General features: G+C 44.9%; 1 protein-coding gene across 1 annotated transcript in view; it reads left to right on the top strand.

Moving 5' to 3' along the window:
- The window catches only part of KIAA0319 (KIAA0319 ortholog), a 90,819-nt gene that overhangs the window by 46,343 nt on the left and 18,405 nt on the right, over positions 1 to 26,071 (top strand). The window contains 8 exon segments of the mRNA XM_044259989.1: positions 652 to 749; positions 1,814 to 1,898; positions 3,429 to 3,524; positions 5,514 to 5,646; positions 16,536 to 16,764; positions 20,640 to 20,763; positions 23,227 to 23,359; positions 24,413 to 24,561. Of these exon segments, the coding sequence (XP_044115924.1) occupies positions 652 to 749; positions 1,814 to 1,898; positions 3,429 to 3,524; positions 5,514 to 5,646; positions 16,536 to 16,764; positions 20,640 to 20,763; positions 23,227 to 23,359; positions 24,413 to 24,561 (1,047 nt within the window).

Below are 26,071 nucleotides of genomic sequence, written 5' to 3'. Positions count from 1 at the left end.
GTGCTGTGCCCTGACCCGTCGTAGGTATTATTTCTTAGGGTATGTTCGCTCTTGTTGTGTGGAACGCTTCTCATCCAGCTTCGTTCCTTCGCGTCCCCCCAGTCACATATGGGCGGCCTCAGCGCAGAGGTGGCATTTGGCATTTGCCTTGAAAGCCGTAGGCTGAGGCCCTTCCCCCTTGGACTGCTCGTGTCTCGTGGGGAGACAGCTCCGTCTTCATGCAGGAGGGTTAGTCCGTGTTCGTGTCCCTAAACCCCCACAACAGACGCTACAAATGGAGATCTCCTTGCCTTTCATTAAAAGGAGGAGAAGTACAGTGGGTTACACCGTGTGGAAATGTCCGTGTAGACAGTCACCCTGAAAGGAAAGCTGTCAAATGCTGCGTGTGAGATCGGGGACACGATTTTCTTTTTTTCACTTCCTCCATTTCATGAGTTCTCCATTAGCTGTATGTTCTTCTAATGAAACAGGAATTTTAACTTAAAAGGTTAGGAAACCTTGCTATCCCTTACCTGCATGAGTGAGGACGGCAGCGTTCAGAGTCTCGGGTACCCCTCCTGCTGGAGTCGGGCTGTCATCCTCTTCCCTCCAGATGGCCTACAGCGACCTTTCCGAATCTGTGACTACTCGTATTTCTTTTTTCGCTCTCAAAAACCACCTACAGCTATGAATGGAGTTTAGTAAGCCACCCTGGAGACTACCAAGATGAAATAAAAGAAAGACACACGCAAACTCTTAATCTTTCTCACGTGAGTAACTGGACACTGGTTGTCCCTGATGTCCCCTCAGAGAACTCTGTTACCGCTTTAGCTGTCGAACCTGAAACCTGTTTCATGACTAAGGTCAGAAGAAGGTGATAAGTGAATGAAGTTCCAACCGTGTAGACAGACAGAGCGAGAGGAGGAGAGATTTCCAGCTAGCTTGAGTTTACTTGAGTGACTTGGCGTATGGGCTTGGAGAAAAGCGGCCAGGTGTGCCCAGGGGTCTCTGGGGTGAGGCGGCAAAGGCTGCCTTCTAAGTCCCATTCTCTCTAGTTCACTCACTCTCTTTCTTTTTTTAAATTTCAAAGATTTCATTTATTTATCAGAGCAAGAGAGAGAGCGCGAGCAGAGGGGAGGGGCAAAGGGAGAGGGAGAAGGAGACCCCCCACTGAGCAGGGAGCCCGACCCCGGGGCTCCATCCCAGAACCCTGAGATCCTGACGTGAGCTGAAGGCAGACGCTTCTCTGACTGAGCCCCTCAGATGCCGCAGCCCTGTTCTTTGCAGGGGTGGGGACATGCCAGTTATCTCTGCTTCCCGAGCAGGCGCATTTCTGAGCTGCCAGTAATCCCACGCCAGCTGCCAGCTCACAAACTCGCTGTGAGATGCTGCAGGAGGTCAGCCCCCCTCCTGGCCCAGGAGGTTGAATAAACTGACTGAGCTGCCGGGGGTCTGGTTTCCCACCCGATGATTATCTCTTCTCTGTTCCTGAGGCCACACAGCGGCGGGGGCAGCGGGAGCTCCCCTCTCCCTGCGTCACGGAGCCCGGCTGCCCTGAGCGTGGCACCCAGACCACTGACTGCCGAGCACACGAGTTCACTAGCCGTTGCCCTCGGCTCCTCTGGCCCCTGAGCGACTGTGACGAGGCCGCGGGCCTTTCTGGGTGACCTTCGAGCCAGGGACAGTGTGTGCACGGCCCCGAGGAGACGCCCCCCAGCCCCTGCGCTCTGCTCAGCGCCGGGACAATGGCTCCTGCGAGGTGTTCGGACTTCCTAGGCCGCGGACCTGTCCTGTCTTTCGCGTGTTCACCTGCGTCACTTTCTCTGTGTTGCAGCTGTCGGCAGGACTTTATGCCTTCAAAGTAGCAGTTTCTAGTGACAGTGCCTTTGGAGAAGGATTTGTCAGTGTCACCGTTAAGCAGGTGAGCCTGCGGGAGAGGATGGCCTCACGTTGTGCGACTTTGTCTCCATTCCGGGTGCCCGAATAACTTCGCAATCTATTTCCCATTCTTATATTTCGATTCTCTTTTGCTCTTTTGTTTTCCTTTCGGAGTTCTGTGTAATTCTTAGTCCTTGCTTAACCCTGCTTTTAAGGTTGCCAGGTTACCGCTGGCCTGAAGGTAGCCATCTTCGGGGCCCTTTGCCTTCCCTGCGGCTGCCTCCCTCTGTTTCCCTTCCCCGTGACCCAGCCTTGCGTTCCGCAGGGGTGAGGTGCAGCTTTCAGACTCATCAGCTGAGCCCCCTGCCCCGGGGCAGTGAGCACTTAGGCCGTGACCCGCCCACAGGGCAGCGCATTTGTATGAACTAGACACAGGGGCCCTTAGTCCGGGTGGGCACAGCCTGCACACCCGAGGAGGCCCACCGCTCTGCCTGCTCTGCCTCCCAGCCAGCCCGTGGGCTCTGCACATTCCGCCTGAGCAGTTACTCGGGCAGAGCGCGGTGCTGGGGTGGGGTGGGGGGACCTGCGGTCGGAGAGTTAATCCCCAGGTGACCGTTGCAGGAGCTGGAACCGTACTCCACTCCTCCTCGCCTGCAGCTACCACTCATGGTCTGTGATGGCGCCCTGCGTTATTAATACCCACGGCCCCGAGCCTGCGCTTTCCTGCGGAAATGTAAATCTTCAGACAAGCCCCTAAAACTTAACGGGAAGGTTCCAGAACTTTGGGAAATAATCTCCACAGTTGAGGTCTGTAGAATAAATGCCTTTTTCTTTCTTCTTCTTTTTCTTTTTCTTTTTTTTTTTTTTTTTTAGATTTTATTTACTGGGACGCCTGTATGGCTTAGTCGGTTAAGCGTCTGCCTTCGGCTCAGGTCTTGGTCCCGGGGTCGTGGGATCGAGTTCCACATCAGGCTCCCTGCTCAGCAAGGAGTCTGTTTGTTCCTCTCCCTTAACCCCTTCGCTCTGTATGTGCTCACTCTGACAAATAAGTACAATAAAATAAGATAAAATAGAAAACAAAGATTTTATTTATTTGAGAGAGAGAGTGAAAGCGCAAGAGAGACGGGGCAGAGGGAGGAGCAGACTCCCCGCGGAACGGGAAGCCCCATGCAGGCTCAATCCTGGGACCCCGGGATCATGACCCGAACCCAAGGCAGATGTTTAAGTGACTGAGTCACCCAGGCACCCCAGGATAAACACCTTCTGACAGGGTGTTTTAAACCAACTGTCATTTATTTATTTTACTTATTTTTTAAAAGATTTTATTTATTTGACAGAGAGAGCAAGATCACAAGTAGGCGGAGAGGCAGAGGGGGAGGGGGTAGCAGGCTCCCTGCTGAGCAGATCGTCCCATGCGGGGCTCCATCCCAGGACCCTGAGATCATGACCTGAGCCAAGGCAGAGGCTTAACCCACTGAGCCACCCAGGTGCCCCTATAACCAACTTTTAAAACGCAGATGATTTAACAGGGTTATGATCTGTGCTCAGTCAGTGTCCTTTTCTCTCCCACACAGCCAGAAGAGTCAACCTGCCCCCTACCGCGGTGGTGTCTCCCAAGACGCAAGCGCTCACCCTGCCTCTGACGTCAGCCTTCATCGACGGCAGCCGTGGGTATCTGTGACACTCAGGGCCTCTCTGCCCTGCGTGCTGTAAGGTTTTGTGGTGCTGGGAGCGCTCACACACCCGTGTGGATGCAGGGGCATCTTTTTCGTCGGGCGTGTGGCTCACAGCCCTTGGGCCCCTTCGTCACAGCCCCTGCCCCGTGCTCACCTTGCAGTCAGCAGTGTCCCAGCCGTCCATGGAGACTTCTTCAGGGCCTAGCTGTTTGATCTGGAAGTAAAGCAATTCTTAGAGAATCTCCTTTTAATGAGGTATATGTGATGAACAATGGGAAAATCACTTAAACAGAAGAATGGTTGCCTTCGCCTAGGGTGGGCAGTGCTTGTTCCTTCAGTCGGACATCATTCCTTCTCCTCCGTGTGCGAGGGGCCGCGTCTGACTCCGGGCATCTGTGCACATGAGAGTGGATGAAAACACTCCCTGTGTTTGACAGTATGTTGGTATAGACAGGTGCAGATCTATGACCGTGTATCACAAGATATGTTCAGTCTCAGTGTACCCGGTCTTTGCATTCACGTACATTTAACCACAAAGCTACTACCACACCCTGTGGCATGCAGAGTAGTTGCATTGGTCGGTGGGAGAAGGGTACCTGTCTGCTGCTGGGGCTGCTCCGCTTCGCAGTCTGCAGACACACGGAAGTCACACTGACATGATCATCTGCGCCCATTCAGATATAAAGAGCCTCCTTACATTTCCTCCTTACAGCATGGAAACAAAGCGTAGTTTAGATGAAAATATTTACATGAGGAAACGTAGCACGTTTTGATTTCTCTAGCACTGGACGGTTTAGGTACAGGAAACTGTGATGATTAATCTGTCACTTGAACTAGTTTGTTCTTTAACTGAGCTAGATGCAGCCGACTCCCTTCCAGCTCTGTCTCTGTGACTCTGTGTAACACTCCTTTTTTGCTCTCTCCTAAAGCGGAAAAGGGAAGTTTTCTTGTGGATATTCATTTTCTGTGGATTTACACTTTAATGATGTTGGTAGGAAAGGTGTATTATATTTATATGTAAGCATCTCTTAATTCTTTTTTTTTCTTAAAGATTTTATTTATCTGTTTGACAGAGAGATCACAAGCAGGCAGGTAGAGAGAGAGAGGGGGAAGCAGGCTCCCTGCTGAGCAGAGAGCCCGATGCGGGACTCAATCCCGGGACCCTGAGATCATGACCTGAGCCAAGGGCAGAGGCTTTACCCACTGCGCCACCCAGGCGCCCCACATCTCTTAATTCTTTATCAGTCTGTCAGTTCAGATATCTTTGGAAAATGCTAGAAAGTTATCACATGCCTTGTTGAGATGAGTAGAAGTAGCATTTCAATGTGGTACATCTGCTTGACTCCTGTTCTTAAAAAAGCAAGAGCGCCTGGCACTGTGGGTTTTGTTTTGTTTTGTTTTTGTTTTTATGGTTTAGTTCACAACTGAGTGAAAACAGCCTCACTCAAATCTGATGGAAATTCAGGAGGAATATAGTGATGACAGTTTAGGGAGAAGAAGAAGTCCTCCTGCTAGCACATAAGACATATCCATTGAAATCTATGTAATTAAATAATTTCATGCAAAACAAATTTAAGCATGAAGTTGATAAATTACAAAATTTATGTTTAACTGTTGTTGCATTTCATTCTAGACTTCACTTATTTTTTAAATTATTTTTATTAACATTCAATGTATTACTAGCCCCAGGGGTACAGGTCTGTGAATCATCAAGCTTACGCAGTTCACAGCACTCACCATAGAACAGACCCTCCCCAGTGTCCATCAGCCCAGCCACCCTATCCCTAGCTCCCCACCCCCCCAAGCAACCCTCAGTGTGTTTTGTGAGATTAAGAGTCCCTTATGGTTTGTCTCCCTCCTGATCCCATTTTGTTTCATTTTTTCCTTTCCTATGCCCCACATCCCCCTGCCCTGACTCTCAAATTCCTCATATCAGAGAGGTCATATGATTAGCCTTCACTTATTTTTAAATCTTTCTAGAAAGTACAGATGACACTAAAATCGTGAGTTATCGCTGGGAAGAAATTAGTGGCCCCTCCTGAGAGGAGAAGACCCCAGCTGACTCCCCTGTCCTCCGTCTGTCTAACCTCATCCCCGGAAACTACACTTTCAGGCAAGTGGTTTCCCTACCTTTGCTGTGCTTTCCAAACTTGTGTTGTGGCTGTTTGCTTGAACTGATGCCTCTACCCTACGCTGGGCTTCTTTTCATTGTGACCAAGAGGTCAAGGCCTCTTGACCTTGGAGTTTCCTTGGGAGTTTTGGTTGACACCCACTTTCAACTGACATGCTCGTGGATGACTCTGGATTAGAAGTGCCTGTTTGTTGCAGACATCTGGTTTTGGTTGTCAGGAATGTCCACGGATGGCATCTTTTTGCTGTGATGTTATGTGACAGAAATTGTATATCTTCAAAGTGAGGCAGGGTTGTATGATTGATGTGTTTCTTAATCTTTTTCTTTTCATAACTTTTAAAGATACAACTGAAGTGTAATAAAATGTGCATGTTTAAGGTATAATACTTGATGAGTTTTGACATGAGAATATCCGGAAAACCATCATCACAATCAAGATAAGAAACATGCCCCTCAACCTGGAAGTCTCCTCATGCCCCTTGGGTTTCCGACTCTCTCTCCACTCTGTCCTTGGGCAACCCTGAACTGCTTTCTGTCAGTTTAAATTATTTTGTACTGTCTAGAATTTTACATAAATGGAATCATGTGATATGTACTCCTTTTTACCCATGTTGTCTTGCCCTCTGCAAATGATTGCGATTCATTTGTGTTGTCTCTCTCGAGTCTGTTCCTGTTTATTGCGGAGTAATATTCCTATCTGTGGGTGCCACAATTTACTTATCCTTCCATCCAGTATGGACATCTGGGCTGTTTGCAGCTTTGAACTACTACAAATAAAGCTGCCACTGACCTTTATTTTAAGTCTTCACGTGGACAGATATTTTCATTTTCGTGGGGTAAATTGTGGAGTAGTGGCAAGGTCCAGTTCTAAGGTGAGTTTGTGTTTAACATTCTAAGAAATTGCCAAACTCTTTCCTGAGGTGGGTGCACCAAAGTACATTCCCACCTTCAGTATATGAACGTTCCAGTCTCCACGTCCTCACCAGTACTTGCTCTAGTCAGTCTTTTTAATTTTACTTAATTTAATGAGTGGTAGTATCTCATTATGGTTTTAATTTGCATTTTCCTGATGACAAATGATATTAAGCATATTTTCAGCTGCTTACTGGTCATTCATATACTTATTTTGTGAAGTATCCCTTTCCTATTTTATTTTTTTAAATGTTCCCTTTATTTTTTTAAGTGAACTGCCTCAACATGGAGCTCAAACTCATAACCCTAAGGCTAAGGATCGTACATGCTCTATCAACTGAGCCACCAGGTGCCCCTCCTTTTCTTATTTAAAAAATTGCATTGTTTGTCTTATTTAGTTTTAAGAGTCTTTATACATTTCTTTTTCAAAGGTTTTTATTTATTTATTTGACACAGAGAGATTGTGCACACAAGTAGGGGAAGCAGCAGCAGAGGGAGAGAAAGAAGATGTCTTCCTGCTGAGCAGGGAGCCCAGCATGCGGCTCGATCCCAGCGCTCTGGGATCATGACCTGAGCCGAAGGCAGAGGCTTAATCGGCTGAGCCTCCCAGGTGCCCCAAGTCTTTATACATTCTGAAACAAGCTCATTATTTTATATATGTGTTGTGGATATTTCCTGCCAGTATATGATTTTTTAAAAATTTTTTAATGTTTCGGGGCACCTGGGTGGCTCAGTGGGTGAAGGCCTCTGCCTTTGGCTCGGGTCATGATCCCGGGGTCCTGGGATCGAGCCCCGCTTCGGGCTCTCTGCTCGGCGGGGAGCCTGCTTCCTCCTCTCTCTCTGCCTGCCTCTCTGCCTGCTTGTGATCTCTGTCTGTCAAATAAATAAATAAAATAAAAAATCTTAAAAAAAAATTTTTTTTTCTCCCCGCCGAGCAGAGAGCCCGATGCGGGGCTCGATCCCAGGACCCCGGGATCATGACCCGAGCCGAAGGCAGAGGCCTTCACCCACTGAGCCACCCAGGTGCCCCATTTTTTTTTAATGTTTCAGTAGCTTCTCATCCTTTTGGCTAAGATCAACTATATTTTCTTATTCTTCAAAAGAGCAGGAATTTTGTTTTGATGAAGTCTAATTCATCAATTTTTTTTCTTTTTCATGCTTTTTGTGTTCTAATTAAGTAATCTTTGCCTGTCCTAAGATAGTAAAGAATTCCTCCTATGTTTTTTCTAGAACTTCTATAGTTCTTGGTTTTTATATTTAGATCTATGATGTCTTTTGAGTTACTTTTATATGTTGTGTGGTATTTTTGAATGTTTAATCAACCTTGCATTCATGGGGTAAATGGTATTTGCTCATGATATCTTTTTTATATAGCATTGGATTAAATTTGCTAATATTTTGGTAAGGATTTTTTGTCTACATGAGAGATATTGGTTAATGCTGTTCTCTCTCTTTTTTGCAATGTCTGTGTCAACTTTGGGTATGAGGATCACACTGGCCTAATGGAACAAGGTGACCTGTGATCTATCCTCTTCTACTTTCTGAAACATTTGTGAACAGCTGGTAGTATTTCTTCCTTGAATGTTTGATAGAATTCCCAGTGAAATCACTGGGTCTGGAGTTTTCTTTCCGGGAAAGTTTTGGATAGGAAATGCAATTTTTAAAATAGTTGTATGGCTATTTATATTTTCTGTTGCTTTTTTTTTCTTGTGTAGGTTTTTGGTAGGTTGTATTTTGCAAGAAATTTGTCTGTTCCTTCTAATTTGTCAAATTTATTGGCACAAAGGGTTTTATAGTATTTTCATATTATCCTTTCATAACCATTAGATCTGTGGTGATAACCCCCTTTTCATTTACTTTATTGGTGACCTATGTTATCTCTTTTTTCTGTTCAATCTAATTATGAATTTTGTTAATTTTGTTTATCTTTCCAAAAAACCCCTAACCAGAGCTGTGTTAATTTTGTCTACTTTCTAAGTTGTTGGTTTCTGCTCATATCTTTATTATTTCTTTACTTCTATTAACTTTTGATTCACTTTGTTCTTCTAAGTTCTTAGAGTAGAATCTTGGATCATTCATATTAGATCTTTCTTAAATGTCTGTAAAGCTTTTAAAACTTTAATTTTCTTCTAAGTACTCTTTAATTGTATCCTACATATTTTGACTTAACTATATTTTTAAGGTCTCATATACCCATTGAAGAATCTACTGGTTTCCAAGCAGTCCACCTGTCCATGCATCCATAGATTTATGAATCTCCCAAAGTCTGCGTAGGTTTAGAAACTCCCAAGCATCTGACTGGATTCATCTTTGACTAAACAGTTCACAGAGGTGCTCTGGTGTGTTTTACGTTGTACATGTGTCACGAAAACGTTTGTTTTGGTTTATTCAAAATCTCAGCGTAAGAAGTAGTTTACCCCATTAGGATGGCCATTATTTTTAAAACATGGAAAATAAGCGTTGGTGAGGATGTGGTGTCTTGGGAGCCCTTGGGCGCTGCTGGTGGGAAAGTAAAATGGTGCACCGTGTGGAGAGTCGCGTGTCAGCTCCTCACATACCCACCGTGGAATTAACCATGTCTGCAATCTCGCTTCTAGGTGTGTACGCGGCGGGACTGGCGGCAGGGGCTCCGACAGATGCTTGTACACTTGTTGTCTGTTTGGGTTGTTAGAACAAAAATACTGTAAATTGGGTGGCTTCTAAATGACAGAAATTTGTTTCTCATGGGCAGAACAAGGGCAGACTGGGCAGTACAAGATCAAGGTGCTGGCGGATTAGGTGTGTGGGGAAGGCCTGTTTCGTGGTTTACTGGTGGCCGGCTTCTCCCTGCGCCCTCACATGGCAGGAGGGGTGGGGTGTCTCCGAGGTCTCTTACAAGGGCCCTAATCCCATTCTCTGCCCTCATGACCTAATCACCTCTCGAAGGCCCCACTCCAAGTACCGGTCACATTAGGGATTAGGTTTCATCATAAGAATTTAAGTGTGGGGGACACAGATACTCAGTCTGTAACTTCACCAATGTTCACACCGCTTTATGAGGTGCTTTTGATTCTTTTTTTAAAATTTCAACATTTTATTTAAATTCTAGTTAGCTAACATATAATGCAATATGGGTTTTAGGAGTAGAATTCATTGATTCATCACTTACATGTAAAACCCGGTGCTCATTACGTCACATGCCCTCCTTAATGCCCATCACCCAGTTACCCCGTCCTCCACATTCTGCCCTCCAGCAACCCTCAGTTTGTGCTCTGTAGTTCAGAGTCCCCCATGGTTTGCCACCCTCTCTCTTAATTTTTTCTTCCTTCCTTCCCCTATGTCCATCTGTTTTGTTTCTTAAATTCCACAGAGGAGTGAAATCATATGATTTCGTCTTTCTCTGACTTATTTAACTTAGCATAGTACTTTCTAGCTCTATCCACGTCATTGCAAGTGGCAAGAATTCATCCTTTCTGATGGCTGAGTGATATTCCATTGTATGTACCACATCTGCTTTATCCTTCATCAGCCGATGGACATTTGGGCTGCTTCCGTAATTTGGCTATTGTTGATAATATTGCTATAAGCAATGGGGTGCATGTGCTCCTTCGAATTAATATTTTTGTATCCTTTGGATAAATACCTGTGCAGTTGCACAGGTGCAGTTGCTGGGTCATAGGGAAGCTCTATTTTTAACTTTTTGAGGAATCGCCATACTGTTTTCCAGAGTGGCTGCACCAGCTTGCATTCCTGCCAACAGTGTAGGAGGGTTCCCCTTTCTCCGCATCCTTGCCAGCATCTGTCATTTCCTGACTTGTTAATTTTAGCCATTCTGACTGGTGTGGGGTGGTATCTCACTGTGGTTTTGCTTTGTATTTCCCTGATGCCGAGTGATGTGGAGCACTTTTTCATGTGTCTGTTGGCCATCTGGATGTCTTCTTTGCCAAAATGTCTGTTCGTGTCCTCTGCCCATTTCTTGATTGGATTATTTGTTCTTTAGGTGTTGTGTTTGATCCGTTCTTTATAGATTTTGTATATTAGCCCTTTATCTGATATGTCATTTGCAAATATCTTCTTCCATGCCATAGGTTGCTTAGTCTTGTTGACTTTTTCCTTTGCTGTGCAGAAGTTTTTATCTTGATGAAATCCCAATAGTTCATTTTTGCTTTTGTTTCCCTTGCCTCCAGAGACATGCCTAGTGACAAGTTGCTCTGGCCAAGGTCACAGAGGTTGCTGCCTGTGCTCTCTAGGATTTTGATGGATTCCTATCTCACATTTAGGTGTTTTATCCATTTTGAGTTTATTTTTGTGCGTGGTGTAAGAAAGTATCATTCTTCTGCACGCAGCTGGCAATTTTTACACCACCATTTGTTGAAGAGACTGTCCTTTTATCCTCGATATTTTTTCCTGCCTTGTTGAAGATTAGTGGACCATAGAGTTGAGGACCCACTTCTGGGGTCTCTATTCTGTTCCACTGATCTGTCTGCTTTTGTGCCAATACCATACTGTTTTGATGATTACAGCTTTGTAATAGAGCTTGAAGTCCAGAATTGTGATGCCACTAGGCTTTGCTTTCTTTTCTCAAGAATGCTTTGGCTACTTGGGGTCTCTTGTGGTTCCATACAAGTTTTATTTGTTCTAGCTCTATGAAAAATGCTGGTGGTATTTTAATGGGGATTGCATTAAATGTGTAGATTGCTTTGGGTAGTATAGACATATTAAAAATATTTGTTCTTCCAATCCATGAGCATAAAATGTTTTTCCATTTCTTTCTGTCATCTTTGATTTCTTTCATATATGTTCTGTCATTTTCAGAGTACAGGTCTTTTACCCATTTGGTGGTTAGGTTTATTACTAGGTATCTTGTGGTTTTTGTTGCAACTGTAAATGGTATTGACTCTTTAATTTCTCTTTCTGCTGCTTCATTATTGGTGTATAGAAATGCGACAACTTCTGCGTGCTGATTTCTCTTTTATAGTGCCTGTTCTCTTGTGTAGTGGGGTCTTTTTCTGTTTTTTCTACCAGGGTAATGCTGGCCTCAGAGAGTAAGTTTGGAAGTTTTCTCTTTATTCTTTGGAACAGTTTGAGAAGAATAGGTATTAAACCTTCTTCAAATGTTTGGTAGAATTCCTCTGGGAAGCCTGGATTTTTTTTTGTTGGGAGATTTTTGATTACTGCTTCAATTTCCTTGCTGGTTATGTGTCTGTTCAAGTTTTCTGTTTCTTCCTGTTTCAGTTTTGGTAGTTTGTAAGTTTCTGGGAGTTTATCCATTTCTTCCAGGTTGTTCAGTTTGTTGGCATATAGGTTTTCACAATATGCTCTTATACTTTTTTTGTATTTCTTTGGAATTGGTTGTTATTTCTCCCCTCTCATTTGTGATTTTATTTAATTGGACATTTTCTCTTTTGTTTTTGGTAAATCTGGCTAGGGGTTTATCTATTTTATTAGTTATTTCAAAGAAGCAGATCCTGGTTTAATTGATTTTTTTTCTCTTTCTTTCTTTCTTGTTTTAAGTTGCTATATCATTTATTCCTGCTCTAATCTTTTTACTTCTCTTCTCTTGCTGGATTTAGGCTTTATTTGCTCTTCCTTTTCTGGGTTCTTTAGGTGTGAAGTTAGGTTGTATATTTGAGATTTTTCTTGCTTATTAGAGGAAGACCTGCATTATTATATATTTCTCTCTTAGGACTGCCTTTGCTACGTCCCAAAGGTTTTGGACTGTCATGTTTTTATTTTCATTCATTTCCATGTATTTTTTTTATTTCTTCTTTAATTTCCTGGTTAACCCATTCATTCTTTAGTGGGATGTTCTTTAACTTCTGTGTATTTGTGGTCTTTCCCAGTTTTTTCTTGTGGTTGACTTTAAGTTTCATAGTATTGTGGTCTGAAAATATGCATGGTCATGGAAATATGCATGCAATCTTCTTGTATTTCTTGAGGGTTGATTTGTGACCTACTATGTGATCGATTCTGGAGAATGTTCCATGTGCACTCAAGACGAATGTGTATCCTGCTGCTTTAGGATACAGTATTCTGAATATATCTGTTAAGTACATGTGGTTCTCTGTGTCATTCAAAGCCATTGTTTCCTTGTTGATCTGCTTAGATGATTTGTCCATTGATTTAAGTGGACAAAGTCCAAACACTACTTAGTGCCGGCAAGGCTCTATTATTATTGTATTGTTATCAATGAGTTTATGTTTGTTATTAATTGCTATATGTATTTGGGGCTCCTAAGTTGGTATCATTAATATTTACAGTTGTTAGATCTTCTTGATGGATAGACTCTTTAATTATGATATAATGCCCTTCTTCATCTCTTGTTATAGTCTTTGTTTTAGAATCTAGTTTGTCTGATACAAGTATTGCTACTCTGGCTTTCCTCTGATGTCCATTAGCATGATACATGGTTTTCCATCCCCTCACTTTAAATCTGGAGGTGTCTTTGGGTCTAAAATGTGTCTCTTATAGAAAGTACATAGATGAGTCTTGTTTTTCATCCATTCTGATACTCTATTTCTCTTTATTGGAACATTTAGTCCATATACATTCAGAGTGATTATTGGGAGATATGCAGTTAATGACTTGTAGAGTCATTGTTTCTGGAGATTTTCTCTGCTCCTTTCTAGTTTTTGGTCTTTCTTTCCCACTCAAAAAAGTCCCATTTAATATTTCTTGTAGGTCTGGTTTATCGTTCATGAACTCTTTTAGTTTTCATTTATGTGGGAAACTCTTTAATCTCTCCTTCTGTGCTCAATGACAGCCTTGCTGGATAAAGTATTCTTGGCTGCATATTTTTCCCATTCAGCATGTTGAATGTATCATGCTGCTCTCTTCTGGCCTGCCTAGTTTCTGTGGTTAGATCTGCTGCTAACCATATTTGTCTTCCCTTATATGTTAGGGATTTCTTTTCCCTTGCTGTTTTTAGGATTTTTTCCTTATCTCTGTATTTTGCAAATTTTACTGTGATATATCTTAATGTTGGCCTGCTCTTGTTGATTTTGATGGGAGTTCTCTGTGCCTCCTGGATCAGATGTCTTTTTCTTTCCACAGATTAGGGGAGTTTTCAGCTCTAATTTGCTCAGATAAACCTTGTGTCCCCTTTCCCACTCTTCTTCTTAGGGAACTCCTATGATGTGAAATGATATTGTGCTTCATGGAGTTGCTGAGCTCTGTATGTCTACATTCATGATTTAATGTATTTATTTCCCTCTTCTTTTCAGCTTCATTATTTTCCATAATTTTGTCTTTTATGTGACCTATTCTCTCCTCTGCTGTTTCCATCTTTGTGGTCATTTCATCTAGTCAGTTTTGCATCTCAGTTATAGCATTTTTTATTTTGGCCTGACTAGTTTTTAGGTCTTTTATCTCTGTGGTAAGGGATTCCCTGATATACTCTATGCTTTTCTCAAGCCCAGCTAGTATCCTTATGATTTTTGTTTTCAATTCTGGATTAGGCATATTGTTTGTATATATATTGATTAGATTGTGGCCATGTCCTTTTTCTTGTTCTTCTTCTTGGGATGAATTCCTCTGTCTTGGCATTTTTGGCTAGGTCTGTATCTTCTTCTTTGTGTTAGGAAAGCCTGTTATGTTTCCTGCTCCTGAGAGTAATGGCTTTGTAAGAAGAGGTCATGTACTGTCCAGGGCCTGGTGCTCCAGAAGTGTGTCTGGTCTGTGCTGTATGCACTCTGCTGCTGTATTTTGGCTGCTCTTTCCCTCAGGTCAGCTGTCTGCTGAGTTTTTCCTTGCCGGCACTAAGGAGTGTTTGGACTTTGTCCAATGTGTGTCAAGTTTTAACTAGGCATGCTTTGGTCTGCTTGTTAAAAAAGGCCAGATCCTGTTCCCACTAGAGCTGCAGCTTTGCAGAGCTCTGATCAGTGGACTTGGTGCATGTGGGGAATTTGTGCTGGTTTTCTGTGGGAGAGGCCTGTTGCCCTGACTCTTAGGCATCCTTGTCTTAGCATTGAAGCACCTGCAGAGGGCAGGGGTGGGGCTTTGTGTAAGTGACTCCAGCCTCCCCTGGCAGTGGAGGGGTGGGGGATGAGGAGGGGGTCACTCTGTTGCTCACTGAAATCTAGTGGTGCTGTTGGGTGGAGGAAAAAAATGGAATCCACCCTTTCCCTTGGTCCCTGACAGGTGAATTTGCGCCCCACTGTTCAGTAAGCCCACACAGAAGAATGAAGAATCTCCCCTCATGTGCCAGGTGTCCCTCAGATATCTGCCTTCACTGTGTCTGCATCAGAGCTGTCTGCCCACCTAGTGGCACATTGCTTCTATGTTTTACTTCTTGCACCTGGCAGAGTTTCAAAACTCTAAATTTTGGGGACTCAGCACTGCCTGGACCCACGATGATCCTCTGGAGGGGGGTCTTGAGGCACTGGGGCTGGTAGGGGTTTGTCCCAGGAGGGCAGTTGCAGGAATGTACAGGTGCTTGGAGTTTAGAATAAAGCACAGCAAAGAGCTGGCATCCAGGTTAGCTGCCATCAGCAGGTGCCTCTGCCCCTGTGCTAATGAGTGGGGCAGTGCAGTGGCACCCACCATCTCTTTGTCCCCAAATGCACTCCAAGAAGGGGGGCTGTCCCTCCCAGTGCAATGCAGGGGGTCCTCAGACCACACTGCCCACTCCTGGGCCTCTGCCCTCCTCCATAGGAGCACCACTGTGCTCCCAGGCTGTAGGCAGACTTCTAAAACTTCAGTCTTCGAGCTCTGTTGATTATAAAAACTCACAATAAGCAGCCTCTCTTGTTTTCTCAGTAACTGGCTTTGGGGAAGCATTTTTCTTGTTCAATACGTGTGCTGCATGCACACGCTCATGCTCGCTCTCTCTCTCTCTCTCCCCCCATTCTGTGATCAGGGCTCCCTACCCTCTGCAGCACCCGGGACTCTTTTCTCCCCACATCACATCTCTGCACCTCCTACCTTCCAAGATGTGACCTTTCTTCTCCCTCTTGTTGGGCAGTTTGTTCTCTTAGCCCTCAGATCGATTTCCTGGGTGTTGAGAATGATTTGATATTTACCTAGCTGTGTTCGAGTGCCAAGGCAAGCATAAGGTCCCCTTACCCCTATGCCATCTTAACTCCTCCCCATTTCATTTGTATTTAATTCATCATCTGGTTGAGGCACGTTACTGCTGCTGTCCCCATTTAACCATGAAGAAATTCCCTTAGGGGCCCGGGATGTGTCTTGACAGCCTGGCTGAAGAGAAGAGTTCTCAGATGCTTGGTTTGCTGTCAGAGCCAGAACCAGAGTTCAGATCTTGGTTGTATGGAGTGTGTGGGATAGTGTAAAGGGATGCACAGAATGCACATGCCCCATGCACAGACCTGACTACACGTAAGGCCTGTGTTCTTCCCATAGCTTCATTATCATATTCCTGTTAACACCTGTATAGAATTCATCACTGTTCAGAATTGGCATCTTTACCCCAGACGGATGAAGTGACCGTATTTCTTGATCTGTGACCTCATCAGTAGTGAGTTTACCACAGGAGGTCCTCAAGGAGTGTCTGTAGGGAGTGTTCTGAAAACATGATTGTATTAAGTCCTCTAGAAAAGTATAAAAATATTCAAAAGCTTTGTAGATGAAAATTGATGAGTGATGTACTGTCTCCATGTGCCTGAAGGCAGGACCCAAACCCAACACATTCTTTGTCTCAGGTACTAGAGGGAGGCTCCCGTGTTGGTTGAGGAAGACTTCTTCATCTGGCATCTCCAAGACTAGTCAGAAACCTTTATAAGAGAAAACTCCATCATGTGACTGTATTACTAGCAAAAAATAAAATAAACCAACACCAGCAGATTAAAAACAAAAAACCAAAAACCTCAGGTGCTCTGTTCTTTCTTAGTCTCATCCTCAAATTTCTGTTTACACCTCTGCTGAGTTTTTCCAAGTAGCGTATTGTGGGCAGACTAAATGGACCATTTGTCTTAAGACTTGGCATCTTCCTGCAACATGATGGCTTCCTCTTCTTTTTGTAGACTGACTGTTACAGACTCGGATGGAGCCACTAACTCCACAAGTGCAGCCCTCATAGTCAACAGTGCTGTGGACCATCCTCCAGTTGCTAATGCAGGACCAGATCAGACCATAACTTTGCCCCAAAACTTCATCACTTTGAATGGAAACCAGAGCAGTGACGATCACCAGATTGTCCTCTATGAGTGGTCCCTGGGTCCAGGGAGTGAGAGCAAAGAGGTGGCCATGCAGGCAAGTTCTCTATCCTGCCTTCAGACTTTTACTTGTCTATCCATCCACCCACCCATCCACCCACCTACCCATCTAACCAACCACCTACCCATCTACCTACCCACCCATCCATCCATCCACCCACCCACTCATCCATCCATCCATCTATCTACCCACCCACCTACACATCTATCCAACCACTTTCCCACCTACCTACCCATCCATCCATCCATCCATCCACTTATCCACCCACCCACCCATCCATCCATTCATCTACCCACCAACCCACCTACATATGCTATGCATCTATCTGTCTACCCACCCACCTACCCATCTATGAACCCACCCATCCATCCATCCATCCACCCACCCACCAATCTATCCAACCATACATCCATCTATTCACCCACCCACCCACCCATCCATCCATTTATCCATCCATCCATCCATCCACCCACCCACCCACTACCCATCCACCGATCTACCTATCCACCCATCCACCTACCTACTCATCTAACCAACCATCCATCCATCTGTACATCTCTCCATCCATTTAAAACTGTTTACACATCTATCTACCTTCCTGTCTACTTAAATTATTGTTATGTGGTATAGATCCAGAAAATATGTTTTATAAGATTGTTTGATTACAGCTGTTAGAAGAGCACCTAAAAGTCATAGATTCCAAATGAACATCCTTCCCCCTCACCTATTCTCTATTAGCACAGAATAGAAACTAAGTGGATCCTGTGTTGATAGGTTGATCTTGAGGCTAGTTTGGAGCAAGTCTGACCCAACATTTGCTACAGAAATAATATTATTTTTTTCAGAAATATTATTTTATTATTAGGAGAAAATTTAGAAATAATCCAACATAAACTTTATCATCAGGGAATTTTCCTTATTTTGTTTCTCACATTTTTAGAAACTTCATTTCTAAAATAGATCCAGAAGTTTCTGGATCTAGTGATTTCTTTTTAAGAGCTTTTAGTATCTAAAATTTAATTTGCTCAAATCTTAAAAATATTTGTCTAAAGACATACTACCTATCATAGACACTTTTGCCATGAGTGGTATGTGTGCACATGACTGTGTATAAGCTATTTGCTTCTTCTTTTGGTGATGACCAGACTATTTGGGTTTTTTTGCTAACCACCTTGCTATTTTTAAGTTATATTATTTGACAGTTTTCATTTTATTCTTTTTTTGGTTATTGTGTGTGTGTGTGTGTGTGTGTGTGTATCTAAGCCCTACACCTGGGCTTGAACTCACGACCCAAAGAGCAAGAGTCTCATGCTCTATTGACCGAGCCAGTCAGGCACCCCTTTTGTTTGTATTTTAATTCCAGGTAACATACAGCGTTATGTTAGTTTCAGGTTATTATTTGGAAGTTTAATGGGAAAAAGGTAGACTGTTATATTGCCACCTTGTACTTCTCCAAATTCCATCTCATCTGTCCAACATCAGTTTTCTTGTTAAAATTTTAGATGAAGTCAGATATTCCACGAACGCTTACCTACTTTACTTTCTGATGTTTCTGGACAGTATTTTGCAATTATGATGAATTTAAAATGACTGGTTGGGTTTATGGAACTTGAGGGCCATGTTGTAGTGTCCACCTCTGCCTAAGGGTTGTGGTATGTGTTGTTTGCTTCTATTGGGCTACGAATTCTGATTCAGAGGGCTTTGATTACAAAACAGAAGGATGGGGTATTTTGTATTTTCTTGGTTAAAAGAATAGTCCAGGGGCACCTGGCTGGCTCATTTGGAAGAGCGTGTGACTCTTAATCCTCAAGGTTGTCCGTTAGAGCCCCTCATTGGGTGTGGAGATTACTTATGAATAAAATTTTTTAAAAACCAGAGTTTTCTTTCCTTTAGTTCTTGAGAATTGTGTGCCCAAAGTTCACACCCCAGAATTCATCCATGTCTGCCTGACATGTGTCCGAGCTGCTCCACACCTACCCTTCTGCAGCAGACACTCTAAGATTATCCACAGTAGCAAGGTCATTGCCTTGTGACTGATCGAGGATGATGTTAAAAGGAGTGATCTTTTTATCAGCTGGGCAATCACCAAGATGACTCTGTAAACTGGAGTCTTGGTCTAAACATCATGCAGGGCGTCCTGCTGAGACCTGGGGGAAGTTCACTGCTATTACCTGGAGGGTATGGTGGCTTTGAGGGTGTTTGGGGATGTGTGTGAGTCTGCCCGTTTCCCATTTGCCACAACATTCCCTGTACTGTGTGCATAAGCATTTATGTAACCATATTAATTGTGAAGTAAGTACTAGGAAATTATAATTTCGTGGAGTTTTTCATAGCAAAATACTTTGCTTTATTTCAAAGTAAGGAAAATCACCTTCTCTAAGTTCTTAAAAGCGTGTATTTCAAGATTCACAAGTTCCCCTTGTGATAACACAATTGATTTTCTGTCAGTTTTCTTTTTCAATTTTCCATTAAAACCTTTAGCAAATATATACAGATACATTTATCTTTAGACAATCTTGGGATTTCTAAAAGTAAATAAATAATAATAGGATTTACAATTAAAAATCCTTTCCATGATGCCATGAATCTCAAACATAAGCAGTAATTGGAAATGTTACCAACAGCAACACAATAGCAACAAAGGGAAAGGTTATTAACCTGCAGACAAGTGTAGCTATTATATACTCAATTGAAAAAAAAAATCTTATTGAAAAATTTTATTGTCTTAAGAGTTTGAAAAAAATATTTTTATTTATAATAGTAATTCATGAATTGCTTCTTATAGTTAAAAAAATTAACTTCTGGGCACCTGGGTGGCTCAGTGGGTTAAAGCCTCTGCGTACCGCCCAGATCATGATTCCAGGGTTCTGGGATTGAGCCCCGCATAGGGCTCTCTGCTCAGCAAGAAGCCTGCTTCCTCCTCTCTCTCTGCCTGCCTCTCTGCCTACTTGTGATCTCTGTCTGTCAAATAAATAAATATAATCTTTAAAAAAAAGTTAACTCCTGATAAAGTACAAATACACCTTGATCGTAGTCTCCTTATGGAGGTGATTACTTTTATCAGTTTAATGTTTATCCTTACAGAATCTTTTCTATGTGTTCTGTGTATATGCATATGTATGCATAGAAATATCTGTCACCCTATATTCATTGTTCTGCAACTTTCTCTTTTTGCTTGATATGTCTTTGACATCTTTGCATTTCATTATTTATAAGCTATAGACATTTTTTTTTTCTTTAAGTAGGCTCCACACCTAGCATGGAGTCCCACTCCATTTCAGTATGTATAAATTTTAAACTTTCCCCAAACTAGCATTGTAGTTTATTATGGTGAGTCTGGCCATGCCCTGTTGATGAACATTTATTATGTATGTATGTATGTACATATGCATACGTGCATTTATTTAAAGAGAGAGAGAGAGAAATTCAAGCAGATTCCCTGAAGAGTGTGGAGCCCAAAACAGGGCTCGATCTCATGACCCTGAGCTCCTGACCTGAGTCGAAATCAAGAATTAGACACTTAACTGAGCCACCCAGGTGCCCCCCTGTTACTGAACAGTTAGACTGTTTCCACTGTCAAGGCTTCTGCCGGCATCTGGGTGTGAGGCCCCTGTGTGCACGGGCATTCTCTAGGATAGGTGGTTAGAAGTAGAATCCGTGGGGAGAGTGTGCTCATTTACCATGGCACTGGATGTTGCCACATGAGCCTCCAAAAGTCCAGATCAATTCATATTGCTTCAGCAGCATAGGAGGATACACACCGACCTTTAGTTTGCATTTTCCTGGGGCACACACATTTCTTTTTCAGGCAGGATCTCCATCTTTAGCAAAAGCATTTGTTTTTCATTACATTATACTACTTACTTTTTAAAACTATTTTTTCTTTTTCATCTCTATTTGCTATTACTTAGGGCGTCAAGACACCATACCTTCACTTGTCTGCCCTGCAGGAAGGAGACTATACATTCCAGCTGACGGTGACGGATTCTGCAAAGCAGCAGTCCATGGCTGTGGTCGCTGTGACCGTCCAGCCCGGTGGGTGAGCTGGAAGAGGGCGGTGGCCCCAGAGATTAAGGCAGAAATGACATCTGGGTTTCTGGGCTTCAGACAAGGCAAATTCTCTAAATCTCTTTAACTATCAAAAAATCAGGGCTGGAGGAGCTGGATCTTAATACAAAGCCAGGTTTCTATTGTGGTTCGGAATCTTGTGTTAACTGTGTCTTGAAACCATGGCATGGAGACCCAGACAGACATCCTCAGGGACCCTCGAGGACTCCACTTGCCAGGTAGACAGTCCCCCACATGTCCCACTCTGCTGCAGACCTCCAGGGCCTTCTTGAAGAGTCTGGTCATGATGTGTGGCCTGGTAGCTCTGTGGTTTGTAGCCAGATGGACTTGACTCCAGGCCAGCTCCCAGTTCGTTAATGGTTTCATGAAAACCCAGGGCTCTGCCTTCCTGCAGATTTAAATATCCTTAAGGGTAGTTAGGTTTTTGCTTGACAGTGCTCTTTGCTTTAGAACTTTTCTAGAATATGCTGCTAATGCTGGTCACTGTCCAATTTACTGGCAACTGAAAATATATTCAACTTATAGGCAATACGTTTATTTATTTTATTTATTCAGCTAATATGTAGTAAGGGCTAGTGGTTAGACCCAGGGATGTGGAATTAAACAAGAAGGACTTGGTCCCGTCCTCCCAGGGCTCATGGAGAAGTCCACTGAAAAACCACAAGATTGGGGCACCTGGGTGGCTCAATGGGTTAAAGCCTCTGCCTTTGGCTCAGGTCATGATCCCAGGGTCTTGGGATTGTGCCCCGCATCCTGCTCTCTGTTCAGCAGGGAGCCTGCTTCCCTTCCTCTCTCTGCCTGCTTCTCTGCCTAATTGTGATCTCTCTGTCTATCAAATAAATAAATAAAATCTTTAAAAAGCCAAAAACCAAACCACAAGATCCGTGCATTTCTAGGGGATGAACACAGAACTGCTGCAGCCCGCAAAGGACACACCTACCTGGGCTTAAGGCATCTGCAGAGTCTTACCTGAGCTCAGGTCTGCAGCTGGCCAGGTGAATCTGGGGAGAGAAGGGCAAGGGGAAGAGGCAAAATAAACAACGTATAAAACCGTGGAATGAAAGGGAGTTCGGTAGTTGAAGGAATGAGGAAGAGTGTGGTGGGAAAGAGAAAGCAGTGAGGTCGAGGGAGTGTGAGGCACAGGGATCAGAAGGCCGTGAGATGCTGTGGAGAGAGGCAGGGGCTCACCTCAAGGGCTTTGTGGGGGTGGTCGCGTGAGTGTTGTATCCGAAGGACAAGAGAAATGGGACCACTGAGCTCTGCTGAACAGTGAGGCTCGGACGTGGTCCAGATACTGAGTATTAGCTGCTTCAGTGTTGGACTCTGTGACTTTCTTTTTGACAGAAAATTTGACCATTTCAGTTCCAGTATCAATATCAGCAATACTTTGTATCTTTTACTTTTTTTTAATCTTTCTATTAAGATTTTATTTTTTATTTTTTTTAGAGATTTTATTTATTTACTTGACAGAGAGAGAAATCACAAGTAGGCAGAGAGGCAAGCGGAGGTGGGGGAGCAGTTTCCCTGCTGAGCAGAGAGCCCGATGCGGGGCTTGATCCCAGGACCCTGAGATCATGACCCGAGCTGAAGGCAGTGGCCCAACCTACGGAGCCACCCAGGCGCCCCTAAGATTTTATTTTTGAGTAATCTTTATACCAAACGTGGGACTTGAACTTCAACCCTGAGATCAAGAGTCATGTGCTCTACCGACTGAGCCAGCTGGGCGTCCCTTCTGTCATTTACTATTGTTCAACATTTAACTGAAATGGCTTGAGCATTTATTATTTACCAGGCCCTGTGTTAGGCACTGGGGCTACAAAGAAAAGGGAGTAAGTTCTGCTTGAAAAAGCAACTGTCGACTCACTTCCTTCCAATTCCTGCCTGCCTCCCCCCACTCTGTCCCCAGTCCTCCTTCTCTGCATCTGTCCATACTGTTCCTTTTCCTTCTCTCTTGACTCTGTGATTTTTGAGTCTTTTCTTTCTTTCTTTCTTTGTTGGAGAGAGAGAGAACGTGCACATGCACACAGATGCATGAGGATGGGGGAGCTGAGCTCAAGCAGACTCCCCACTCAGTGTGGAATCTGATGTGATGGGGGTTCAATCTCACAACGCCGAGATCATGCCCTGAGCCAAAATCAGAGTCGAACACTTAACTGACTGAACCACCCAGGCACCCCTTGAGGTCTTTTAAGAAAACCAAACATGTATGTATTAGGGAACAAGATTTCCTGCTGTCTGGACCCTGCATCTCACCCCAAGACACTGAAGTCCTCAGTTAGCCAAGAGCCTGCAGTGTTTCTCCCCAGAATGCTGCACACTCTAGTAGCCCCCTAATCCAAGTAGGAATAATTTGCTTCAATCAAGAAATCAGGGGATCACAGGCTTCATGCAAAGAGATAATAGTGTTTCACATCATTTCTGTAATTCTAGAAAGCAACAGACCTCCGGTGGCTGTGCCTGGCCCCGACAAGGAGCTGATATTCTCGGTGGAGAGCACCACGCTGGATGGTAGCAGGAGTACAGATGACCAGGGCATCGCCCTCTCCCACTGGGAGCACGTCAGGTAGGCTGTCTTACCACTGAGCCGTCGGGGTCACGCCCCTGGCCCAGGGCTAACATTGCCTGCTCTCTGGAGGGTCCAGATGAAACACTCACCTCGAGCACCCTAGGGAGTGAGGAGCACTGTTGCTGATTGTTGCTGAAGAGTAGATGGAGTGTGGACGGACAGGGTAGATGTTCACTGGCAGTAGGGGGAGGTGGTGCCACGCCAGGCGGATGGGGCCATTTGGGTGTGGGTGCCTTCGTGACACACAAGGGGCTGGGAGACACGTGTGAGGCCCTCATGGGGCCTCCTGTCTGCCCGCACTCAGACCATCTGCTCTGCTTGTCAGAGCCTGGTGAGGTCACTAGCCTAGGTTTGCCTGGACAGTAAGGGGGGAGCCGCGTCTTTCTGACGACAGGGCCCACGACCTTAATGACCACACTGTAATTCCCGGGAGGAGACCCCTGGTCTGGCCTCTTCCCTCCTCTCCCATACTCTCTGTCAAGATAGATGAGGGTTTAACCTAATTTCATTCAGAGGAAATGGGAGTAGTTTCTAAGACTTCGTTTGCCAAAGAGATCATTTCACTGAGAGCTCAATTTAAAAATAAAAACAAAACGGTGGGGCGCCTGGGTGGCTCAGTCAGTTAAACGTCCGACTCTTGGTTTCAGCTCAGGCCACGATCTCAGGGAGCTGAGATCGAGCCCCACATCGAGCTCCTCATTCAGTGTGGAGTCTGCTTGAGGTTTTCCCTCTCCCTCTGACCATCCCCCTGCCTGTGCACTTTCTCTTTCTCTAAAATAAATAGATAAATACATTCTTAAAAAAAAAAACAAGACAAAAAACCCCCAAATCCTCTTCCTAGGAATCCTGCAGGCTCAGTCTGAAGTAGGCATTACTTATGACCTGTAACCTGAACTAGAGCATATAAGTGGATAAAAAGTCATCTTAGAACTCCCTGGAGGCCATGTTTTAGCTGTAAAATGGGGGCTTTTATAAGGACATGGATACCGTTCCTGCCGTAGTCAGAGCACCGTGCCCGCTCCGTCTGTTGTTTGCCTCCCTGTTCCACAGCGGCCACGGCGCCGGGCAGGTGGACGGTCGCGATGGGGTCATAGCCGCCGCGCAGGCGCTCCGGGCGGGTGCCCACCGCTCCCGTGTGACCGTGACGGACCCCCAGGGGCTGAGCGGCACGAGCACCTTCACCGTGGCCGTGAGGAAGGGTGAGTCCTGGTGCCGCGGCAGGCGGGCGCCTTCTGCTTTCCCGTCTCACAGGACCCTCAGGCACGGCCGCACAGGAGCTGCTGCTGGTCGGTTCGCGGCACACGGCGAGCTGAGGTCGGCCGAGAAGACGCCGTTCTTCCTCTGCGCACACTCGCGGTGTCCAGCCTCCGTCTGCGGAGAAACAGCATTTCCTTTGTGTGTCGAGTGAGCCTTCTGTGGCCTCACGCTCCTTCTGTGACCGCTGGCCTCGAGACGTGACGGCCCCATGCTCTCTCCTCCCTGGGAGTCGAAGAGCAGAGATGTTTTCGAGTTCCATATTGTTTCTTTTTTTTTTATTTTTTATTTTTTTTTTAAAGATTTTATTTATTTATTTGACAGAGATCACAAGTAGGCAGAGAGGCAGGCAGAGAGAGAAAGAGGAGGAAGCAGACTCCCCGCCAAGCAGAGAGCCCGATGCGGGACTCGATCCTAGGACCCCGAGATCATGACCTGAGCCGAAGGCAGCAGCTTAACCCACTGAGCCACCCAGGCGCCCCTCCATATTGTTTCTTAACTTTTGTCTAGTCTTGTGCCACTCTGCTTGAGGACCTTTGTTCCAGACATTTCCATGTCCTCTGTGCACTGTGCAAGGCTCACGGCAGCTCGCAAATGCTGGGTGCTGGAAGGAAGGGACGCATGTGCGGATGAACGCAGGGTCATGACGTGTGGAAGCACAGAGCTGTCCAAGGGTGCGCTGGACAGAGAAAGTCAAGGACGGCAGAGCAGCCCCATGCAGGGGTGCTGGGGAGGGCCTGAGCTTCTGAAGGGACCAAGGAGGCGGGGGCCTTCATCCGCTGGCCAGGCGGGAGAGACTGGAGCAGTTTTATTAGCAAAGGACATAGATGGGGATGTTTTCAGATGTTTTATGGTGGACATTTTCAATCGTATGTAAAAGCAGAGAAATGAGGCTCAGTGGACCATTATGTCCCCGTCACCCAGCTTCAACAGCTGTGACCAGTTTGCCAGTCTTGTTTCATCTAGCCGTTCATATTTTCTTTTAGTTTGGTTGGAGTATTTTAAAGCAAACCCTGGCACCATGTCATTTTACCTGAGAGGGTTAGAATTTTACAAAAGGTTCGATGGGAAGGGAGGTCAGCAGCAGGGAGGGCAGAGGGGAAGGGATTGACCAGAAAGACATCTTAGAGCTGAAGTCCCAGGACTTGAGGCCTCAGTGGTTCTGGGGGAGAGAAAGACGGTGAGTGTCTCAGTGACTCAGGGCCAGTGACTTCAGCGCACGGGTGGACGGGGGCGCCGTGCTCTGGCCTCCGTCCAGAGAACATCAGCTGCTGGTTTGCAGGGGGCTTGAGTTTAGCTGTAGTGAATTTGCGGCGATGGACAGCCCGGAGAGTGCCTGGGGAGCCTCCTGACAGTGTTCAAGATCGGGGGGACATAAGCAGGGAAGGGAGTGGCTGCTTTCGTCCAGCCTGGAAGCGAGAGAAGGCCTTGTAATCATTTCTCACAGAAGGAGTT

This window comes from Neovison vison, chromosome 1 (genome assembly GCF_020171115.1).
Source record: "Neovison vison isolate M4711 chromosome 1, ASM_NN_V1, whole genome shotgun sequence".
NCBI classification, from domain to species: domain Eukaryota; kingdom Metazoa; phylum Chordata; class Mammalia; order Carnivora; family Mustelidae; genus Neogale; species Neogale vison.
Note: the sequence above shows the minus strand (reverse complement) of the source record. Positions and strands in the feature narration are given on the sequence as shown.